This window comes from Saccostrea cucullata, unplaced genomic scaffold (genome assembly GCF_032062105.1).
Source record: "Saccostrea cucullata isolate Sc308-1 unplaced genomic scaffold, CSIRO_AGI_Scuc_v1 ctg5736, whole genome shotgun sequence".
NCBI lineage: Eukaryota > Metazoa > Mollusca > Bivalvia > Ostreida > Ostreidae > Saccostrea > Saccostrea cuccullata.
In genome coordinates this window covers 19,960-40,941 of record NW_026932005.1, presented here as the reverse complement: position 1 = coordinate 40,941, position 20,982 = coordinate 19,960, and the positions used below count along the sequence as shown (strand labels likewise).

The window sequence follows — 20,982 nt, the reverse complement described above, 5'->3', positions numbered from 1 at the left end:
AAAGTGACGAATTTTGTCCGCGAGTGTTCTTTCTGGTCCCTTGGATATTCGTCAGGAAACTTTATTGATTCTGTAATTGTGCGTGTTGCATTTAAAAATTGCAAATTGTCAATAGTTGCCATGGAAACAGGGGGAAAGTGAAAATTCTTAAACTTTGATTTTCAAATCAAAGTACTGAAAGGACTGATACGAATTGGTGGTTGTCCAAGCTCAGCTAATGGGTATTGTTTTAGTGATACAAATCAAAGTACTCAGAAGTACAGAGAGCCGGGCTCATTTACAGAGTAGAATGGATTTCTTACATGAATCACGTTTATATTCTGATGAAAAAATTATTTTAAAACTATCAATATACTGACAGTGAGTTTTTCAATCCTAATACCACGGTCCGATTTTGTCAGAATCAGAATTAATCTGGTACCGCAGCTGAATGTAAACAAACAGGCCAGTCTGGTTCCCCCTCCTGCTTTACCTCGTATGTGTATAGAACTACGGTAACACTGATTATCAAAAATCCTTACGCTAATGAACTATGTTCTTTTGACTTATGAAGTTTTCAAAGTCATTACTACTAATGTTTATTTTATATAGATAAAACTTCGTTTTATTTTTGTTGCTTTATTTAGCGTTTGTATTATTTCAAAAGCGGTTGAGAGTAAGAACTATATTTTTGCACGTAACTTTGAAATGGCGACTATGGGGTTAACATCCTGCCTTGAACAGGATAACATAAGCCGGCAATTGCTCTTTGAGCAATAAGCCCGGCTGAAAATGACCGTCTTGTCCAGTTCGGGGCGACATACGCTCCTGCTTGCAATAGCAGACTTCCTAGTTATACTTGCTATTTTCTTTAGTGTAAGCTGCAATTTCATTTTGATTACAGTCATTACACACATTGATAAATTGGTAAAACGTTCTTATTAATTAAGATTTAATTGAAATAATAATCTTGGTAGATGCTATCTAATAAAGGAGTTTTGAACTTATATATATAGGTGAAAGTAAAAATTCGTTGGCCAACTCGTGTCAATATGCACCAAAAAAGGGGTCAATATGGCCTTATAATATAATTTACAATTCAAGAAAAAATACATTATTCTTAAATTACACAATATATTCTTCCTAAATCAATGTGTCTTATTACAACTCTGGTATATATTTTACAGGATTTTCCAACATATTTCAAGCTGTAGTGGACAACAGTGAATGTGAAAAGGAAATTGAGAACTGCTCACTCAACAGTCCCATCCTTGCTCGTGAAATTACTTTGTCGAAAATAAAAATAAAACTGATCAAATCAGGTATTCGTCACTATTTAAAGACGTCATTGTTTCATCGGTCACTATTAAAAGACATGTCACTGTTTCATAAACAGGTAGTCATGTTATTATGAGGCGCCGTTTTGGTATTTAACAGCGAAAAGTGATATCACCTATTTGAATATGTGATATCACTTATTCGAATAGGTGATATCACTTATTCGAATTGGTGATATCACCTATTCATTTTCAATACTTAGGTGATATCACCTATTCGAATAGGTGATATCGTCTATTGGAAATGAATAGGTGATATCACCTATTCGGATAAGCAATATCACCTATTCGTGCTGAATAGGTGATATCACCTTTTCAATTTGAATTGATGATATCCCCAATTCGAATAGGTGATATCACCTATTTGATTTTCTCACAACATTAAATAATGAATGCTACCTATAATATATAAATTACCACTGGAACCAGGAAAATTCGGACTACGCAGTTTTCATGCGTTTTTTCCAATTTTTCTTAAAGTTAACATGATAGATAAGTGAAATAAATTAATTTGTGAGAAAACAAAGTACAATTTCTATTGGGGTTGATTTAAATTAATTGCAAAACTGTAATCTATTGTCTCCTGGAATAATGAGTTACAAAACGAAAGTGAAAGTAAATAAGATTTAGGGTCTTACTATGTTTGGAGCTGTTGTTATTTCATAAATAATTTGAATAGGTGATATTACCTTTTCGAATAAGTGATATCACCTATTCAATTTGAAAAGGTGATATCACTTATTCTAATGAGTGATATCACCTATTCGAAAGGAATAGGTGATATCACCAATTCAATTCAAATAGGAGATATCACCTTTTCGAATAGATGATATCACCTATTCAAAATCTGATTAGGTGAAATCACTTATTCGAATAAGAGAAATCACCAATTGAATAGGTGATATCACCTATTCGAATATTTGATATCACTTTTTGGCAGTAAATACTAAAACGGCGCCCCATATGTTATACATGTGCGTTCGTTATATGTTTTGACTATTATTGATAAAATATGTTTTGTACATCCCCTTCGAATATTTGTCGATCATATACACTTTGAGCAATGAATGGTTTTATTTAACCAAGGCCTGTCCTGATACAGAGCTAGATTTTTAAATTTTCGTCTAAAAACTTGACCTTTGCTCTTCAAAGTACTAATTGCTTGGCAAGACTGCAGTTGCTACTTACATATGTATTTGTCATTAATCCCCTACCGGTGAAACCGGAGGGGACTATAGGTTTCCTCTGCGTCTGTCCGCCCGTCTATCTGTCTGTGCAACAAGATTGTCACTTTTCCTAAGTATTAAGAATAAAATTAAAATTTGTGAAAGTGCAAGGATGTGCCAACTAAACTCCAAAAATTTGAAGTTTAAATAACTTTTAGATGAAATGACAATATACAAGTCGTGATATTATACAGAAATTATTAAATTCAAATCTGTGTCTGTGCACCTTTAATTTCTAAGACATGATAAACAAATTTCCACATTTTGTAGTTTTTTTTTTTTGATGAAAAGGGTATTATAAAACGAGATCATAAAGAGAGAAGGGAAAATGTAGTATGGGATATGTATTCCTCATGCAATACTCTCAGAATGCTAGCTTGTTTTTCTTAGGGGTCATTCGCGGCTGGGTTTCGAACCAACGATTATCCGATCTCGGGGAGATCTTATTCTTTGAAATGTCATGATAAAATAAAATAAAAAGAACACATCATTGAATAGTTTTTTTTTATCGATAACAATTTCTGAGAGTTTCCATCATTCTGTGGGTGTAAGTCATGTAAGCTACATCGAAATAGCGAGATAACGAACAATTTTCAGCTCAAAGTCCATTTGAACACATCAGACATGGGATTGAGCTCGATAAAGGAATGAGCATCCCCTGTCGACCAGCGTGCTCCTTGTCATGATCGGGAAAACGGACACATCCGTAGGCATTAAATCTTGTTAATTATTATTAACAATTAGCATGGAATTTAACTTTTATATAGGTTTTTGCTGACAAAGTCCTTCTATCGACCAAACAACATGTGAAATTTAGAATTCAAACGAGGCTATTGATATCCTTGTTTCATCAACTTGTTTGTCAAAAGTTTGCCATAATTTTCAAGTTGTTCATGCGTGGTACATGTTCTTGCGTACAGATCACTACAAGACCAATTTTACATACTATAAATATAATCCCATCTCACATACTTCATGAGCGCTCACTGTGTGATCGGAAGGTCGTGATTTCGAATCTCGGCCGCGACTGACCTAAGTCGATAAAAAAGGTAGCAATGGTTCCTTCGCCATGCCCTCGGCACTTTGAAGCAAAAGTTACTGGTCCTTCAGTTGAGACCTAAGAAACCGATGCCCCGTGTCGCGGCAGGCACGATAAGGATCCTTCACTGCTCAATGACCCTGTGTGTCGAATAAAGCTCTTCTTCGGTATAGGGTGACGTCGCTATATGAGTGAAAAATTCTCGAATGGGATGTAAAACAACATATTATCTCAGAATTAATCAAATTGTATGCTAGTTTGGTACACTCTTGCAAAAGTATTTTATTTGATCAATTCGTTGCTTGCGAAAATTGATTTTTTTAAAATTATATAATTCTTTCTAAATTAAGTAAGTTTATATCCAAAACATGACGTCACAAGTACTCCATTTCCAGCAATACGTCTAGTTATTTTGACAATGTTTAAGTTTTTAGCTCAACTGAGCCGAAGGCTCAAGTGAGCTTTTCTGATCAAAATTTGTCCGTCGTCTGTCGTCGTTGTAAACTTTTTACATTTTCATCTTCTTTTCCAGAACCACTGGGCCAATTTACACCACACTTGCCACAAAGCATCCTTAGGTAAAGGGGATTAAAGTTTTAAATGAAGGGCCACGCCCTTATTCAAGGGGAGATAATTCAGAATAGTAAAAATTTGGTGGTATATTTTAAAAATTTTCTTCTCAAGAACCACTGTGCCAGGAAACTTGAAACTTATAGGGAAGCATCTTCAGGTAGCGTAGATTCAAGTGTGTTCAAATCATGTCCCCTGGGGGTAGGGCGGGGCCACAATGGCCGACCAAAGTTTTACATAGAAATATGTAGGGAAATTATTTAAAAATCTTCTTCTCAAGAACAGCAAAGGCATGAATGATCATATTTATATGGAAGCATCCTCATGTAGTGTAGATTCAAATTTGTTCAAATCATAACCCCTGGGGATAGGGCGGGGCCACAATGGCCGATCAAAGTTTTACATAGAAATTTATAGTGAAATTCTTGAAAAATCTGCTTCTCAAGACTAGCAAAGCGATGATTAGTCATATTTATATGGAAATATACAGGAAAATTCTTTAGAAGTTTTCTTTTTAAGAACCACTGGGCTAGGATAGATTAAACTTATATGGAAGCATCCTCAGATAGTGTAGCTTCAAGATTGTCATGACCCCAGGGGTAGGGCGGGGCCACAATGGCCGATCAAAGTTTTACATAGAAATATATAGGAAAATTCTTTAAAAATCTTTTTCTCAAGAACCACTGAGCCAGGAAAGATGAAATATATATGGAAGCACCCTCAGGTAGTGTAGATTGAAGTTTGTTCAAATCATGACCCCTGGGGGTAGGGCGGGGCCACAATGGCCGATCAAAGTTTTACATAGAAATATATAGGGAAATTCTTTAAAAATCTTCTCAAGAATAGCAAAGGCATGAATTATCATATTCATCTGGAAGCATCCTTAGGTAGCGTAGATTCAGGTTTGCAATTATTACCCCCCGGGGGGTAGGGCGGGGCCACAATGGCCGATCAAAGTTTTACATAGAAATTTATAGGGAAATTCTTGAAAAATCTGCTTCTCAAGACTAGCAAAGCGATGATTAGTCATATTTATATGGAAGCATTCTTAGGTAGTGTAGATTCAAGTTTATTCAAATCATGACCCCTGGGGGTAGGACGGGGCCACAACATGGAATCCAAGTTTTACATAGAAATATGTGGAAAAATTGTAAAAATCTTCTTATCAAGAATGCCAAAGCCATGTTTAGTCATATTCATGTGGAAGCATTCTCAGGTAGTGTATGTACAATTTTGTTCAAGTCTTGACCACTTAGGGGTAGGGCGGGGCCACAATGTTAAGTTCAAATATGAAGGGCAATAAAGCCACAGATAGTCAAAGAAATATGCAAGCATCCTTAGTTAGTGTAGGTTCAAGTTTGTTTAAATCATACCCTTTCCCCTTTAAGGATTGGTTGGGACCATTTTTGGGTTTAAACTTTTCAATAAGGTGATTTCTGCTTTTTTCCAAGCTACAGTGCGCAGGTGAGCGATATGGCCCATGGGCCTCTTGACATTATTTTGACCAAAAGAACCTCTCCTATTTTAGTCCCCTTGGTCAGGGTTTTTGAAGATACACTGTATGCTTTTTTTTTAAATAAAATGTTGAAAATATTAATAATTCCCAATAAAAATATGTATATAATTTATTTTGATTAAATCATCGAAAAAATTATACAATGCATAAAAATAGAACAGGTGACATTCAGACAGAATAAAAATCCACACTGCTAAAAAGTGTTGTCTTCTGGTGGTTAACTCTTGTTGTATAATTTTTAAAAAAAAAGAAATGATAAGAAGTTTACAATGTCACAATAGAAGTATTAAGAAAAAGAGACAGACGGAGTGATGTTATTTTAAAATTCGAAAAAGCATTCACCATTATAAGATAACATATTGTTGAGATAATTTTTTGAAATATAGTTTTAAAAAAAAATGTTTTCATTTTAGGGTATCAAAGAAAAATTAAATAAATCCTATATCATATTTGTATTTTTTTTTGGCAGATGATGTTTTTCTCGTAAAGTTCATGAGGAGAAGTATGAACCAAAAGTTCAAATTTATTTGCCCCAATAGTACAGCCGAAGAGCCTGGTTGGTATATCGTAGTTTGTTTTATGTAATAACTAACATTTTCTTTTTTCAAATGGTTCCCTTCATACTAATCTTTTTTTTATATATTTTTTAAGCAAGTTCAAATCAAGGAGATTATAACAATAGCAAACGCTTGTGTCTTCATAGAGGCCCAATAAAAGAAGATACTGAATTCTGGATTGATACGCGTAAGGATAATACTTTTCGATTAAATATTACTTAGTAACTATTGCAAGTACGAACGAAAGCTTAAAATCCAAGCGTACATACCAAACATATCTTGTTAAACTTTTTACAACAGGCTGATAAAATTGCTTACATTTGAGATATTGCTATTGTTAGAACATGATTTTCCTTTTCTGAATTTAATTTAGAACCAATTGTTAAAATAAAGTTCAAAGACAACACTTGTGGAAAATGTGATTTTTCAAACCGAACGGACGTAGAAGGTAGGTGATTATCTAGATTTAATTTTGGTGTTTACCTAGATTTAATGTTTTGTATTTATACAGATTTTTATTTTTGAAAATGTTCTAAGATGAGGAAAGATAAAGAGAGAAACGAACAATTCAGAAGTTTTATATATCATATTTTAAAATTGTAATCAATATAGTTGAAGAGCTTTTGAATCTATTGAAGGTGAAGCCATGACATTTTCTTTATATCATACATGTAAGTATAACTTAAACAAAAAGGTGTCATCGCATTTCTATAAACTGCAATAAAAACTTGCAAAACATTTTGATATGAATTTCCATACAATTTCAGCTTATGATGATGTACCTGAACGAGAAAATCCAGTGGTTATCATTTTGTCTGTCTTTGCTGCAGAAATTGTCATTATCCTGATATTTCTCGGTATTTGGCAATTATTGAGAAAGTAAGTTAAATTTAAATTTATTTAGACGTTTTACTGCTGTTAGAAAACATCAAATATTTGAAAAAAGAATATAAGGCAATCAACATATGAATTTTAATCGTCTATGCTAAATAAATGGTGTTTCGGTTCAAACATATTTCTTCGTAATACACAAGTATATTTACATGTAAGCAATGGTTTTTGATCAATTTTTAACTGATTTGCTCTCGTGTTCAAGCTTGATTATTCAATGGGCATTAAATGGATTTCCTTGATATACGGTGCCATTAACATTGAGAGACTGAAATTAACCATCACGATATATGATAAATTGACCACTCATATTTTAAGTGCATGCCGTTTTTTGTTATCATCTTTTAAATAACTTCTTTTGGTAAATTGAAAAAGTATTTTCAAATAAAATATATGGAGATGACGAACAGTATTCAAGATCAAAAGTCCATAAAACAATATAAAACAGGAGCAGGGCAAACACGGACCTCCAATACATCAGAGGTGGAATTAGGTGCCATGGAAGAGAATCCCCTGCCGACCTGTTACAACCGTCATGTGCTCCTTGTCATGATCGGGAAAATCCGTCGTCAATTCAGTGTATAAATAATGGACTAACAATTAGTATGAAAAACGTCATTCAGCATTTGACTCAATGATAAATTGTATTTGCTGACAATGACATTGTATAGACCATAGAACTTAATATGAAATGATGATTTTAACCGAGACTGCTGATACTCTTGTTTCATCAACTTGATTGTCAGTAATTTACCTCCTTTTAGAAATTGTTCATACGTTGAGCATTCTCTGGCGTATCGGATCAACTGAGAAATATAAACTCCGTATTCAGGTGATGAATTTATACTCAGAATTGCTGCATAATTAAGGGAAGTTGACGATAGAAAAAGTTAAGTTAAAATCAAGTAAAATAAAGTTAAAATCATTCCAGAAATGGATGCTTTCACGATAAAAGAGAAATGGACTTCTTTGACGTTAGATCTCGGAGAAATATAATTAGCGACACGCCAGGATTATTCCCAAGTCCACCACTATCAAATATATCTTCTAGAAGATCGAGTAAAATATCCGAACACCCATCAAACTCTTCAGCCGAAGAGAATAAGGAGGAAACGGAGAATACTTTAGATAGCGTAGCTGATACAGTTCCATTACCTGTAGAAATTCCTGTTGTTCCAACACTAGAAAAAAGTTCCCCTTTTATAAAGGTGAAAGAGAAAGCAAAGCGGCGACCACCCGAAACACTCCCTAAACCCATTCGTAAACAATTAGAAAAGATATTAGATCATCCTAAACCTAATGCGAATTCTTTACAAAAAAACGAGGAATTACCACGTATACAAATGGTTAAAACTCCTCAGAATGTACCAACGATCCCTGGTTTTCTAATGGAACTCGAACAGAAGCAAAGATGTATTTTACGTACTAAAATTAAAAACAACCTTGATAGAGAAAGTAGAATTGTATCCACCGAAGTAGAACATATTGAAGTATTGAATAAAAGGTGTAAGCGTAGCACTTACATGGATATGTCTGGCTTGGAAAAACTAAAGCGGCACAACGACGACGAGGGGATATACGAAAACATGACGGCTTTCAGACGCCTCGGACAAATGATTGGTCGAGCTGAGAAAAAGAATGAGCATATGTGTAGTCGAATAATTGGAAAAGAGGAGGCTCATTACTTTGAGATAGGAAGTGCGGAGTGTGAATCTATTCTGGGGAATTTAAAAGATAGGAACCCCGAAAGACCTGTTGTATGGAACGTGAAAACTCGAGATAAAGAATATAACTACATTACAAAGATTGATGCAAGAGAAGAGGTAAATAGTAGAAAAAGGTGGACTAAATTTCGTACATCAAAACACTCCTCTTCCCTTGAGCCACACTATATTTCTGTATTCTTTGACGATAGATCAAACACAGATAGCATTGGAACAGGATCGGATATTGATCGTCTCTCTTATGTTTCCGCTCTTGATGGGATATTTAGAAGTTCTACAAATGAGCACGAAAGTGTACACAATGCACACTTCGCATATGTCTTCGATGGATTACAAGATACAAAGTTGCATTTGTCAATGGATGCATCTCATGAATTCATAAACAAGGGTTTCCAAGAGCCATTAGAACATAGCAAATCGTGTGAAAGGAGATTGTCAATGGAGAGCTCAGATTCAGGACTAAGTGATGAAGAGTCAAAAAACAGTGAATGTCTGTTTTGTCAATATAATGAAAAAGTTGTTTATGTTAACATATCTGAATTTAATAAACCAGACATTCCACCGCGGGGAGGAGGCCTTAAAGCGCTATACAGAAGAGGAAGTGCTAAATCTAAGACTGTAAAGAACGAAGAAATTAGGGTACGTGTAGTAGGTAACGAGTCCGAGCAAGGACGATCAACAATGTATATAGAATAAAAATGTCAGTTTCAAAATGAATTTCAATACTGTACAACTTAAAATTGCATTTCAAGCTTTGAAAGAATGTTATAGAGGTTGTGTAAATTTTCATTATGAAATGGATTTGTTTAATTCATGTCATATAACATTTTTATATTAAATTGTCAAAATGAATATGGATTTTAAATCCTACACACATTTAGATGAGAAGATTTTGAATGCATATGTTTCCGTCATTGCTTCAATACTTTTAAAATTTCAATGCTTACAGATATATTTAAATGTTTGTGATAATGCTGATGGGTTTCAAATAATGCATTGATCTTTATGAGATTATTACATGTCATCAGATTTATAGGAGAATGATTTGAATAATAAGTGTAAGAGTATCTTCACACAAAAGTATTAAGTTGATTCCCCCAAAATGTTTTCTTTAACTCCAAAACGAATCATGGTTTCCCAAAAATGAAATTTTAGCTGAATATCATCTTCGCAAGCCAAGGGTTTTCGGTCCGTAACACTCCCCACAAACCCTTGGCAGATTACGCCACTAAAACTGTGGCCAAATTTTCATTGGTTCAGAGGTCGAACCTCTGAACCAATGAAAATACAGTTTTCATTCATAAACAAGATGGCGATCAAAACCATGTGTAAGAATGTGTTTATCTTCTGTATGACTTAAGATGGAACTTTGTCGATTGTGCGGGGAACAATTACCACAGAAATTTCGTAGGGTTATATTTTCACCTTCGTTCAAGGTTTTTAAACAACTGTCGGAAGTTTTAAATCACAGCCCGTGTGAAAATGACAGTCTATCCAGGTACGTGTGTTACCCATGCTTCAACAAATTAAATAAATTGGAAAAAATTGACTATGATTTAGAAAATAAACTTAAGGCACTAGAAGCAGAAAAGTCTTCCATATTGCAAGAACTGCGATATAAACATGGTTTACATTCTTCGAGACAAGTCTCGACTTCGACATTTAAAACATCAACCGGAATTTCCTCAGATCACAATAGCGTTTCCTTGCCTACGAGTAGTAAAGTTCTTGCCACTCCGACGAAGTGTACAACTCGGACAAAGAGGACAATTGTTCACACACCTACCCCAAGAAAATTTAAGGTCCAAGTCACTCCACGGAAAATAATTTCGGCTGCCCCTTCATCCAGAAAGCGTTTAGGACATCTTTTATTATCACCACTGAAAGCAAAGGTTTGTTTTTGATTTGCATAATGAATATTGAGTTATATCTGTCAATTTTTGTGCTTGCACCTAGGGAAATAGGCTTGCTCGAGGGGAACTGGATTCTTGCCAACTCCCTCATACTTAAATGGTTTATTATACCGATACAAACAAGAAATTTGAAAAATTTTAAAATCAATGCTGTAATAACAGTGTTTAATTTTAATTCAAGTGTCCAAGTTTATAACACGAATTAATATAAAATCATAACAACAACAGTCATTAAAGAACTCGGTGCACATCAGTTTGCTATGTTGATATCACAATACAAGTGGCATAACTTTTACCGTATAAATTAGACGCCACCTTGTTATAAAGCATTAACATAGCTGCGTTATGAATATTTACTTGTTTATTTGGAACACATTAGAACTTTTCATATATAAATTAAAAGAAATTGCTTAGTGTTCCAAATAGGTGTGTATCAGTTCATCAGACTGTCACACTTTTTTGCAGGGAATCAGTCCGTTTACAGTGATTTTCAGGGAATCAGCAAAATATATTGATTTACTCTTATAAACATGATAAAGTGAGAAACAATAGAGTTGAAGAAAGTGCAACTGTTCATTTAAATTTACATTGATTATACATTTGTAGGTGTCCTATAGAGGTCAGAATGACCAGAAAGTGAGATCAAGAATTATCAAAGAAAAGGGGCTTTATGGTGTAGTTGTTGGACTTGTTCGAGGCAATAAACCAGAAGTTATTTTAAACAAACTATTAAAATCAAAAGGCTTCAAAGAAAAAGCTTTCAAAACAATAACAAAATATGTGAAAGAAGAATGTAGGTTACTTTGTGGCAAGAAGGATGCATCTGTCTTGCGAGGCAATTCTCCTGATTGTTTGGCTTCTGTAGATTTTCAGGAGATTGCTACTGAATTGAGGAAAAGAGCTCCTGGTTTTTCCCAATTGCTATCAGACATTATGAACACTACAGAACCAGTGGCCTTGGTGTCGTCAGCAGCCATATTGCTGCATCATAGGAATCGAAATATGTCATTGATTCATCATGTAGTTGGTCAGCTACTGGAGCATGGTGGAGCCACAGATGAAGTAAATGAATATATGCCTCATTATCATTATTACAATTGAAAATGATTTAACATGTAAAATATTAATATTTATCTTCACAAAAATGATAATGCATCAATTTTTTTTAAAACTTGTATTCTTGTTTTTGCTGATTTGATCAGTAATACTTTTCTATCATATTATTTTTTATAAACAGTTCCGACTGTAACTGCATTCTGCATATCTCCATATTACAAATGCTTACACTGTAACTCATTTAACATTTCTCCTTTGCTAACAATTTTGACAAAATTTTTATCAGTAATAATTAATTTAACTAGATGAGATCTCGTTGCGAGCAACGAGTAGGTCTTCCGTTGAATTTCTAGCTAAGATGAGATGTGATTTTGACTGAGATAATCGTTAAAAGAGAATGACATTAAGTTTTTCTTCATTAAATTTAAAGTTTCTGTTTTTTTATCCAATATTCTGAACATCTTTTGTTCAATATTGCTTATAAAAATACTCCCCCTTTTCGAGACGTAAAGCATAAAAAATATAGCATTTTGGCCCCTGGCGATCCCTTATTACGTAACATATGATCAAAATATTATAACATATTGTTGCATATCGTTAACATGAATATCTTTGCTTCTCAAAATGTATACTTATTACAAAAGAGTTAAAGATGAAAGACTTCTGGCCCCTCTGAGCCCCTAATTTGATGAGGCGGCCCCTTTTTCTTGATGTCAAACGTAAGGTCTTGTGATTTCAAAGACTTTTGTTATACACTTGTTTAGAGATTTCTTTTCGTTTAGGAGAAATGCTTAATATAAATATTTAGGGGCCACCCCTACAAGTCCTTAGTGGGGCCTGTTTACCAAAATTCAAAGTATGCATATTGTTTAAAACATTATTCTGACCATCCTCTCTTCAATATTACTTATCAAAATTTTCCCCCTTTTCGAGATATCAAGCGTCCTAGATTTGACATTCTGGCCCCTTGTGACCCCTAATTACGTAACATATGATCAAAATTTTATAATGTATCATTGCAAATCGTTAATATGAACATCTTGCTTCTATAATACATCACTAAATTTTGATCATTAAAGAGTTAAAGATGAAGGACTTCTGGCCCCTCTGAGCCCCTAATTTGAGGAGTCGGCCCCTTTTTCTTGATGTCAAACGAAAGGTCTTGTGATTTCAAAGACTTTTTGTTCTACACCTATTCAGAGATTTCTTTTCGTTTAGGAGATATGCTTTATATAAATATTTAGGGGCCACTCCTACAAGTCCTTAATGGGGCCGTTTTACAAAAATTCAAAGTATGCATATTGTTTAGCACATTAATCTAGCCATCTTTTGTTCAATATTGCTTATCAAAATATTCACCCTTTTCGAGATATGAAGCGTCAAAGATTTGACATTCTGGCCCCTTGTGACCCCTAATTACGTAACATATGATCAAAATTGTATCATATATTGTTGCAAATGGTTAATATGAACATCTTTGCTTCTGTAATGCATCACAAAATATTGATTATTAAAGAGTTAAAGATGAAAGACTTCTGGCCCCTCTCAGCCCCTAATTTGAGGAGTCGGCCCCTTTTTCTTGATATCAAACGAAAGGTCTTGTGATTTCAAAGACTTTTTGTTCTACACCTATTCAGAGATTTCTTTTCGTTTAGGAGATATGCTTTATATAAATATTTAGGGGCCACTCCTACAAGTCCTTAATGGGGCCGTTTTACAAAAATTCAAAGTATGCATATTGTTTAGCACATTAATCTAGCCATCTTTTGTTCTATATTGCTTATCAAAATATTCACCCTTTTCGAGATATGAAGCGTCAAAGATTTGACATTCTGGCCCCTTGTGACCCCTAATTACGTAACATATGATCAAAATTTTATCATATATTGTTGCAAATGGTTAGTATGAACATCTTTGCTTCTGTAATGCATCACAAAATATTGATCATTAAAGAGTTAAAGATGAAAAACTTCTGGCCCCTCTCAGCCCCTAATTTGAGGAGTCGGCCCCTTTTTCTTGATATCAAACGAAAGGTCTTGTGATTTCAAAGACTTTTTGTTCTACACCTATTCAGAGATTTCTTTTCGTTTAGGAGATATGCTTTATATAAATATTTAGGGGCCACTCCTACAAGTCCTTAATGGGGCCGTTTTACAAAAATTCAAAGTATGCATATTGTTTAGCACATTAATCTAGCCATCTTTTGTTCAATATTGCTTATCAAAATATTCACCCTTTTCGAGATATGAAGCGTCAAAGATTTGACATTCTGGCCCCTGGTGACCCCTAATTACGTAACATATGATCAAAATTGTATCATATATTGTTGCAAATAGTTAAGATAAATACTTTTGCTTCAGTAATGTATAACAAAATATTGTTCATTAGAGAGTTATAGATAAAAGACTTTCGGCCTCTCTGAGCCCCTAATTTGAGGGGTCAGCCCCATTTTTTTGACATCAAATGAAAGGCCTTGTGATTTTGCTCATTTTTTCTTCAATATGCTTTAACAAATTATGAACGCGTATGAAGATATGAAACAAAATGTGTCAAATTTTGTGAGATATTTCTGAGACATTTTTTCGGGCCCTACCGAGCTCCGGCGCCTTTTGCGCTAGAAAGATTTGGAGACCCAATTACAACTCACCAAACCTTCCTTTACTTTCACTGAAAATCTTAAGTCGATATCTTTAGTCGTTTCGGAGGAGTTTCCTGGACAAGCCGACCCTCTGAAAATCAGAAAATCGACCATATCTCACGACCGGAAGTGAGATCATCAAAAAGCAAAAAAACCTATCAAGATCAATTGAATATCTTTCAGGTCTGAAAGTTTGGTATAAATCGGACGAGCCATCTCTGAGAAATCGCTTGCACAAAATCGGTTGGAAGAAAAATAATAATAACTAGATGAGATCTCGTTGCGAGCAACGAGTAGGTCTTCCGTTGAATTTCTAGATAAGATGAGATGTGATTTTGACTGAGATTTTTGTTTAAAGAGAATGACATTGAGTTTTCCCTAGTTAAAGTTTCTCATTTTTATCACGATATTCTGAACATCTTTTGTTTGATAAGGCTTATGAAAATAATCCCCCTTTTCGAGATATAAAGCATAAAAAATATAGCATTTTGGTCCCTTGCGACCCCTAATTACGTAACATATGATAAAAATATTATCATTTATTGTTGCAAATCGTTAAGATGAATACTTTTGCCTCAGTAATGTATAGCAAAATATTGATCATTAGAGAGTTATAGATAAAAGAATATTGACCCCTCTGAGCCCCTAATTTGAGGGGTCAGCCCCTTTTTCTTGATATTAAATGAAAGGTCTTGTGATTTTGAAGATTTTTTGTTCAACAATTATTCAGAGATTTCTTTTTGTTGTGGAGATATGTTAAATAGAAATATTTAGGGGCCACTCCTACAAGTCCTTAATGGGGCCGTTTTACAAAAATTCAAAGTATGCATATTGTTTAGAACATTATTCTGACCATCTTTTGTTCAATATTGCTTATCAAAATATTCCCCCTTTTTGAGATATAAAGCGTCAAAGATGTGACATTCTGGCCCCTTGTGACCCCTTATTACGTAATATATTATTAAAATATCATCATATATTGTTGCAAATCGGTAAGATAAATACTTTTGCTTCAGTAATGTATAACAAAATATTGATCGTTAGAGAGTTATAGATAAAAGACTTTTGGCCCCTATGAGCCCCTAATTTGAGGGGTCAGCCCCATTTTCTTGATATCAAATGAAAGGTCTTGTGATTTTGAAGATTTTTTGTTCAACACTTATTCAGAGATTTCTTTTCGTTGTGGAGATATGCTCAATGAAAATATTTAGGGGCCACTCCTACAAGTCCTTAATGGGGCCGTTTTACAAAAATTCAAAGTATGCATATTGTTTAGAACATTATTCTGACCATCTTTTGTTCAATATTGCTTATCAAAATATTCCCCCTTTTTGAGATATAAAGCGTCAAAGATGTGACATTCTGGCCCCTTGTGACCCCTTATTACGCAAGATATGCTTAAAAGTTTATAATATATTGTTCCAATTGGTTTAAAATTTAAAAATATCGAAAAATCGAGCAGAAAAAATGATAAAATTTTTTGGTCACACGGGGGATCGAACCCGGGTCGCCCGCGTGACAATCCAACGCGCTAACCATTTAGCCACTGAGATCGCCGCTTCGCGTTTTCAAATGCAAATATCTCGAGATTGGCTTTTTCGATTTTCAAACAAATTACATATTTCGATTCTGCAAAAGGGTCTCTATTCAATTCTAAAACAAAAATATTAAAAAAGAAAAGTTGAAAAATTGCGATTTTTAAATTCGCTTCCGGTATCGACCGGAAGTACTGACGACGCACGGCAAGGCAATTCTGCAACGCTATAAGTCATGAACTATCATCTCAAATTAATCTTCAGTTCATATCTTAAGCAGTTTTTGCTACTAAATCAAGACAAAATTGCATTTTAAAATCAGGAAATTGTCCATATCTCACGACCGGAAGTGACGACGTCAACGAAAAAAATTTCCAATAAGGTTCAGATTAGTACCTATCAGATATGAAAGTTTCATGAGAATCGGCCCAGTAGTTTACGAGAAATCGCGTGCACAAAATCGGTAAGAAAAATAATAATAATAATAATAATAGGGAAAAGAAACCGAAGAATAACAAGAAGGTCTTCCGTTGGAGACGGAAGACCTTAATAATAGGGAAAAAGAAACCGAACGAAAACAATAAGGTCTTCCGTTGGAAACGGAAGACCTTAATTAATGTTATTTCTTGGTTGAAATGATAAGAAATAGTAATGTTTTAATGAATATTGAGCAAATGCTTAAACCAAGCTGACTTTATCAGCTCCAAATGATTAGACCAAGCTTAATATCATATGCATCAAGTAATGTATTATTCATAGTGCTCACTGTTTTATGTACTGTATTTGATTTTAGACAAAAGATTTGCTGGCATATCTAGGACTCTCTGTTGGACGTTCATCAACTCAAAAGAAACACACTTTACTGGTGAACAGACAGAAAGAAAAGATTGAAGAAACAATCATCCGTCAAGTACATCAATCAAGTATTCGGTACAAAATGGAGAAAACCAAAGAAATGGTAGCACTTCTTGAGGAAAAAGATGTAACTGATACATGCAGCTCAAGCCAGTTTACAAGTTCCAGTCTGTTACAAACTTCACAAGGTAGTGCAATATTTCACCCATACTTTGATGTGAAATTTTCAACTAAGAATGAAAATCAGGGCATAGTAGTCGCAAAGTCATCCATGTCATATGATACAGTAGATTCTTACAAATCTAGTTGTACAGCCCCACAAACCAATCAGCTTTCACCACTTAACATTTTTACTAGTATTGGTGTGATACATTGTCCTGCTGTCTCCATGTTCTCATGTTTTGAAGTTAGTCCAAATAGTGGGGTGGTCCAGTCAAATAGTAAATCTACTAGATATTATGGTGAGAAGTATGCTTCTCGACTTGAAGCTCAGTTACAAGAATCTGACATTCAACCAGCATTTGATGTAATTGGTGACAACTTGGACATACTAAAATCAACGTCTTCAATGACAAAAGAAAAGCAAAGAAAGAGCTTTCACTGGTTTCTCTTGGTTGGTCTCCAGAGAAGAGTTTTAGTTCCAAGTTTGCCAGATGATAAACCAAAACATGACATTTTAACCTTGCCCAACCACTCATTTCTACCCAGCTCTGAGGAAATTAAAATTTTTGAGAGCAACATGGTACATCACATCTTGAAAGTTCTTACAAAACATGTCGGATGTCTAAAACCCTTTACAGAATGTGTACCAAAATATATCGCCCATCCTTTCATAGAGCAAACTTCCAAAAGATCAACATACTTTATTTTGGATTTGATGGACAAAAATGAAAACTTGCATGATGACATGATTAGTATTCTAGAATACATTCACCAAAAGTATATTGCACACACTTCTGGAGAAAATGCGGAGGTGATAGAGAGGAAAGTGTTTGGTGGTGATGTACTGACTAATGAGCGTGCATATACAGCACAGTTAGCTATGCTTAATTGTGAGACGAATTACCACAAACTTGGAGGAATTATTCATAGACCAGAGGGCCTCCATAGAATGATGAACTTTCTGCTGGTATTTCAGCATGCAATGGTTCTGTTCCAGTTTTGCCAGTTTTTATTTGTTCTTTTTGTAAGTTTTGAATTAGGTAACATTTCTATACACTGTCAACAAACCAATAGTTGTGTGAAAAAGTAAACTAACCTATTGGTCCTATTTACCATCTACAGGCTCTTGAATACAAGCAGAGATAAGTGACAATAATATTTATCAGTATAAAAATACAGTAGACAAAAAATGAACACACAAATAGATGAATAAATTTATATGATGGAAAAAAAAATCCCCTTGAAATATACTTCAAGTTTGTTGGCAGGACAAGACGTTGGAATAGATAGTTAAGTTAAAAGCATGAACCAGTTCAAAAAGCATGAACCAGTTCAAAAAGCTCACCTGTTGTGAGCTTTTCTGATTTTAAACAGTCTGTCTGAAACTTCCATGGTGAGCATTGTGGTCCATGGACCTTCTGTTAATACTAATTTTATTTTTTACTAATATTAATTTTCTTTTTTGTTACTTAGTGCTTGATTTTAGAGTCTTTCAAATCATTATGCATTATGAAACTACAACTGCGAAGCAAATCTTAGTTATCTTCTAGCAATAGGGCTGTGATGATACAACTTTTTCAAAATCGAGTGGTTTTAATCATTATGCATCTCATATTTATATTAATCATATTTATTTATAAGTTAAACCCATAATGTAAAGTAAACAAAGAAAATATAAGAAAATTTAAAAAAAAATTTAGCACTATTTCAGTATGATCCTTAAACAGAATCAACATTTATGATACATGTTTCTTGATATGGTCCCAGCCCTTGTCTCGCATAGCAGTTGAATTGACAGTAGAACTCAAAACATATAATGCTTTGATTTACAGAATGGGACGCTTTGAAGCTTATCTGTTCATAGATTTTTAAGTTTAGAAATACTTTTTTCCTATTTCTGTTTGAAAAAGAAAAATTATTTAAAAAAAAAACACACACACATTGAAAAGTTCATATTTAATTTTTGATTTACAAAATTAAATTCTTATTAATATGAAAATTTCTAATTGATAAGATTCTTTTATATTAAACTATTAATTTATTTTACAGTTCATATACCAGGAGTTCTACAAACCATCCTCTTCCTTTGAACAAGGGACTTTATTTCAGTTAAGAAATGTCATTCATAGAGTTGATGTCACTGGAAAAGAAAGAGTTGTGGAAGCATTCAGGTATGTTCTCAGAGTGAACCTCACTTTAAAAAAAATCCAGGCATATGTTGTCTTTTATTCAATATTCAGATGTGTTGCATGTACTAATTTCTGTGGTTGTCAATTTAGAGCTCATTTTGCATTTGTGGAGGATGCTTTAGATGCATTCATTCTTGGGGCCGCAATGGACGTCATGGGTTTAGAAGATATCAATGGATCTCCTCAACAGTTTAACCCAAATACCTTATCCTTGTTTAGTGCTGAGGACCAGTTCTCATGGTTTAAGAAGTTGGCAGAGGCCATCATTGACAAGCACATAAACCTACAAGGTTAGCATATTTACTGCAAGCAAATAACTACTGAACCAAACTTTGTATTTATTAACCGAGAAAAATTTTTTAAAGTTGATTTTTGTAATGAGAGTCAGTTGTTGTGTATATATACACATCAAAGTGAGTTTTTTTCTTTTCAACTCTTAGATTCAACTGATCTTCAAGAAATGACACAGGCATCTGCTGAAAGAGATACACAGGATATTCTTATTAAAAACATGTTTGACCCAATGCTGAAACAATATGAGTGTACATGCAGAAAGAAATACAAGACACTTGGCTACTTCAAACGCCACTTGGAGAAGGAACATAACTGGCAGTTTCCTACTGAAACAGTTCACGACACCCAGAACACAGACAAGATTGCAGTTTGGCGTGCATCATTCATGAAAACTGCTCTTATATTAAGAGACACTTGTGATGCATATAAAATGGGTGATGGAGATAGAATATTCATGAATGCGAAATTGGAAATGCTTTGTGCCAGTGTTGCAGGGCACACTAAATACCAGTTGTGGCTGTGGAGGATGATGGCATATGAACAAGCAGTGCTTTCACCTAAGAAAGCAATGGAGTATAAGTGGAATACCACAGCAAATATCAGCGGAACTGTGGATGGGAACATTCCAAATGACAATTTAGTTGAACTTTGTGTCCAGTTAATCAAGAAGAAGCTAAAAGAGCAGGGTGCAAATTTCACATTGAAGAGTGCACAAACAACTGCACTTGCTTGCCAAATTCAGGAGGAATTAAAAGAGAACATTAGGCAACAGCTGTGTAAGAAAGCTGCAGGAAAATCCAGAACCAGATCTGACAAGTCAGCAGACATCGCTCTTATGTTGAATGAAGTGATTTCAGGTGGTCTATTTAAAAACATTCCAGGACGACAATTTGAAAACTTTAAGAATTTTAAGGGTGTTTTTGAAAAAGTTAATCTTCACAAGCTTCATCTTTGGATATCTAAGCACAAGGAAATTGCATCATATGAAATGATTTGAAGTTTAAGTGTTTACCTTGTAGATGTATTTTGATATACAGTAAAACTTGTGTAGTACAAACACGGATATAGCAAATTCAAGGATATAGCGAAGTTTATCTGGGTCCCCGGCAAAATTCTTAACAAATCTGTGTAAAACTTTATGGTTATAACGAACTCTGATATCATGAATTTACGGATATTGCAAACTGATTTTGAGTCCCCTTGAGTTTAATTATGATAAAATTTACATCTTTTATAAGAAATTTTGAAAGATTATAAAAAATTGATAAATTGAACTGACTTATTACCATTTAGCATTTGTATATAAAATTCAATTCATGATAAAACCTTAGTTATTGAAGATATATATTGCAAAATTTGCTTCCCTAACATATTTGGTAGTAATACTTGCATATTGCGAATTTGCTATAATGGTTATATGAATTGGTTATACGGATATAACAAATTACAGTTATAGCGAATTAAATTCACAGGTATCAAATTTACTGTATATACATATATT

General features: G+C 34.1%; 2 protein-coding genes across 2 annotated transcripts; both read left to right on the top strand.

Annotated features, from left to right (window-relative positions):
- Nucleotides 1–1,143: 1,143 nt before the first annotated feature.
- On the top strand, nt 1,144–9,730 carry LOC134234245 (uncharacterized). The gene is made up of 7 exons (XM_062716293.1): nt 1,144–1,301; nt 6,137–6,223; nt 6,319–6,411; nt 6,598–6,672; nt 6,863–6,895; nt 6,992–7,103; nt 8,047–9,730. Exons 2-7 carry the CDS (start codon nt 6,160–6,162, stop codon nt 9,533–9,535), a joined length of 1,866 nt encoding a protein of 621 aa, XP_062572277.1. The 5' UTR covers nt 1,144–1,301; nt 6,137–6,159; the 3' UTR covers nt 9,536–9,730.
- A 470-nt stretch (nt 9,731–10,200) lies between these two features.
- LOC134234243 (uncharacterized) lies at nt 10,201–20,478 on the top strand. The gene is made up of 6 exons (XM_062716292.1): nt 10,201–10,731; nt 11,359–11,814; nt 16,775–17,965; nt 19,048–19,169; nt 19,278–19,477; nt 19,628–20,478. The coding sequence occupies exons 1-6, from the start codon at nt 10,201–10,203 to the stop codon at nt 20,476–20,478; spliced, it is 3,351 nt and encodes a 1,116-aa protein (XP_062572276.1).
- Nucleotides 20,479–20,982: the final 504 nt, after the last annotated feature.

Excerpts from the sequence above, each read along its gene's own strand:
- LOC134234245 (XM_062716293.1), top strand. The coding sequence starts at position 6,160 with ATGAGGAGAAGTATGAACCAAAAGTTCAAATTTATTTGCCCCAATAGT. Across the intron at positions 6,224-6,318 it reads TAGTACAGCCGAAGAGCCTG|CAAGTTCAAATCAAGGAGAT; the intron begins GTTGGTATATCG and ends ATATTTTTTAAG. Across the intron at positions 6,412-6,597 it reads TGAATTCTGGATTGATACGC|AACCAATTGTTAAAATAAAG; the intron begins GTAAGGATAATA and ends AATTTAATTTAG.
- LOC134234243 (XM_062716292.1), top strand. The coding sequence starts at position 10,201 with ATGGAACTTTGTCGATTGTGCGGGGAACAATTACCACAGAAATTTCGT. Across the intron at positions 17,966-19,047 it reads GAATGATGAACTTTCTGCTG|TTCATATACCAGGAGTTCTA; the intron begins GTATTTCAGCAT and ends TTTATTTTACAG. Across the intron at positions 19,170-19,277 it reads AGAGTTGTGGAAGCATTCAG|AGCTCATTTTGCATTTGTGG; the intron begins GTATGTTCTCAG and ends TTGTCAATTTAG.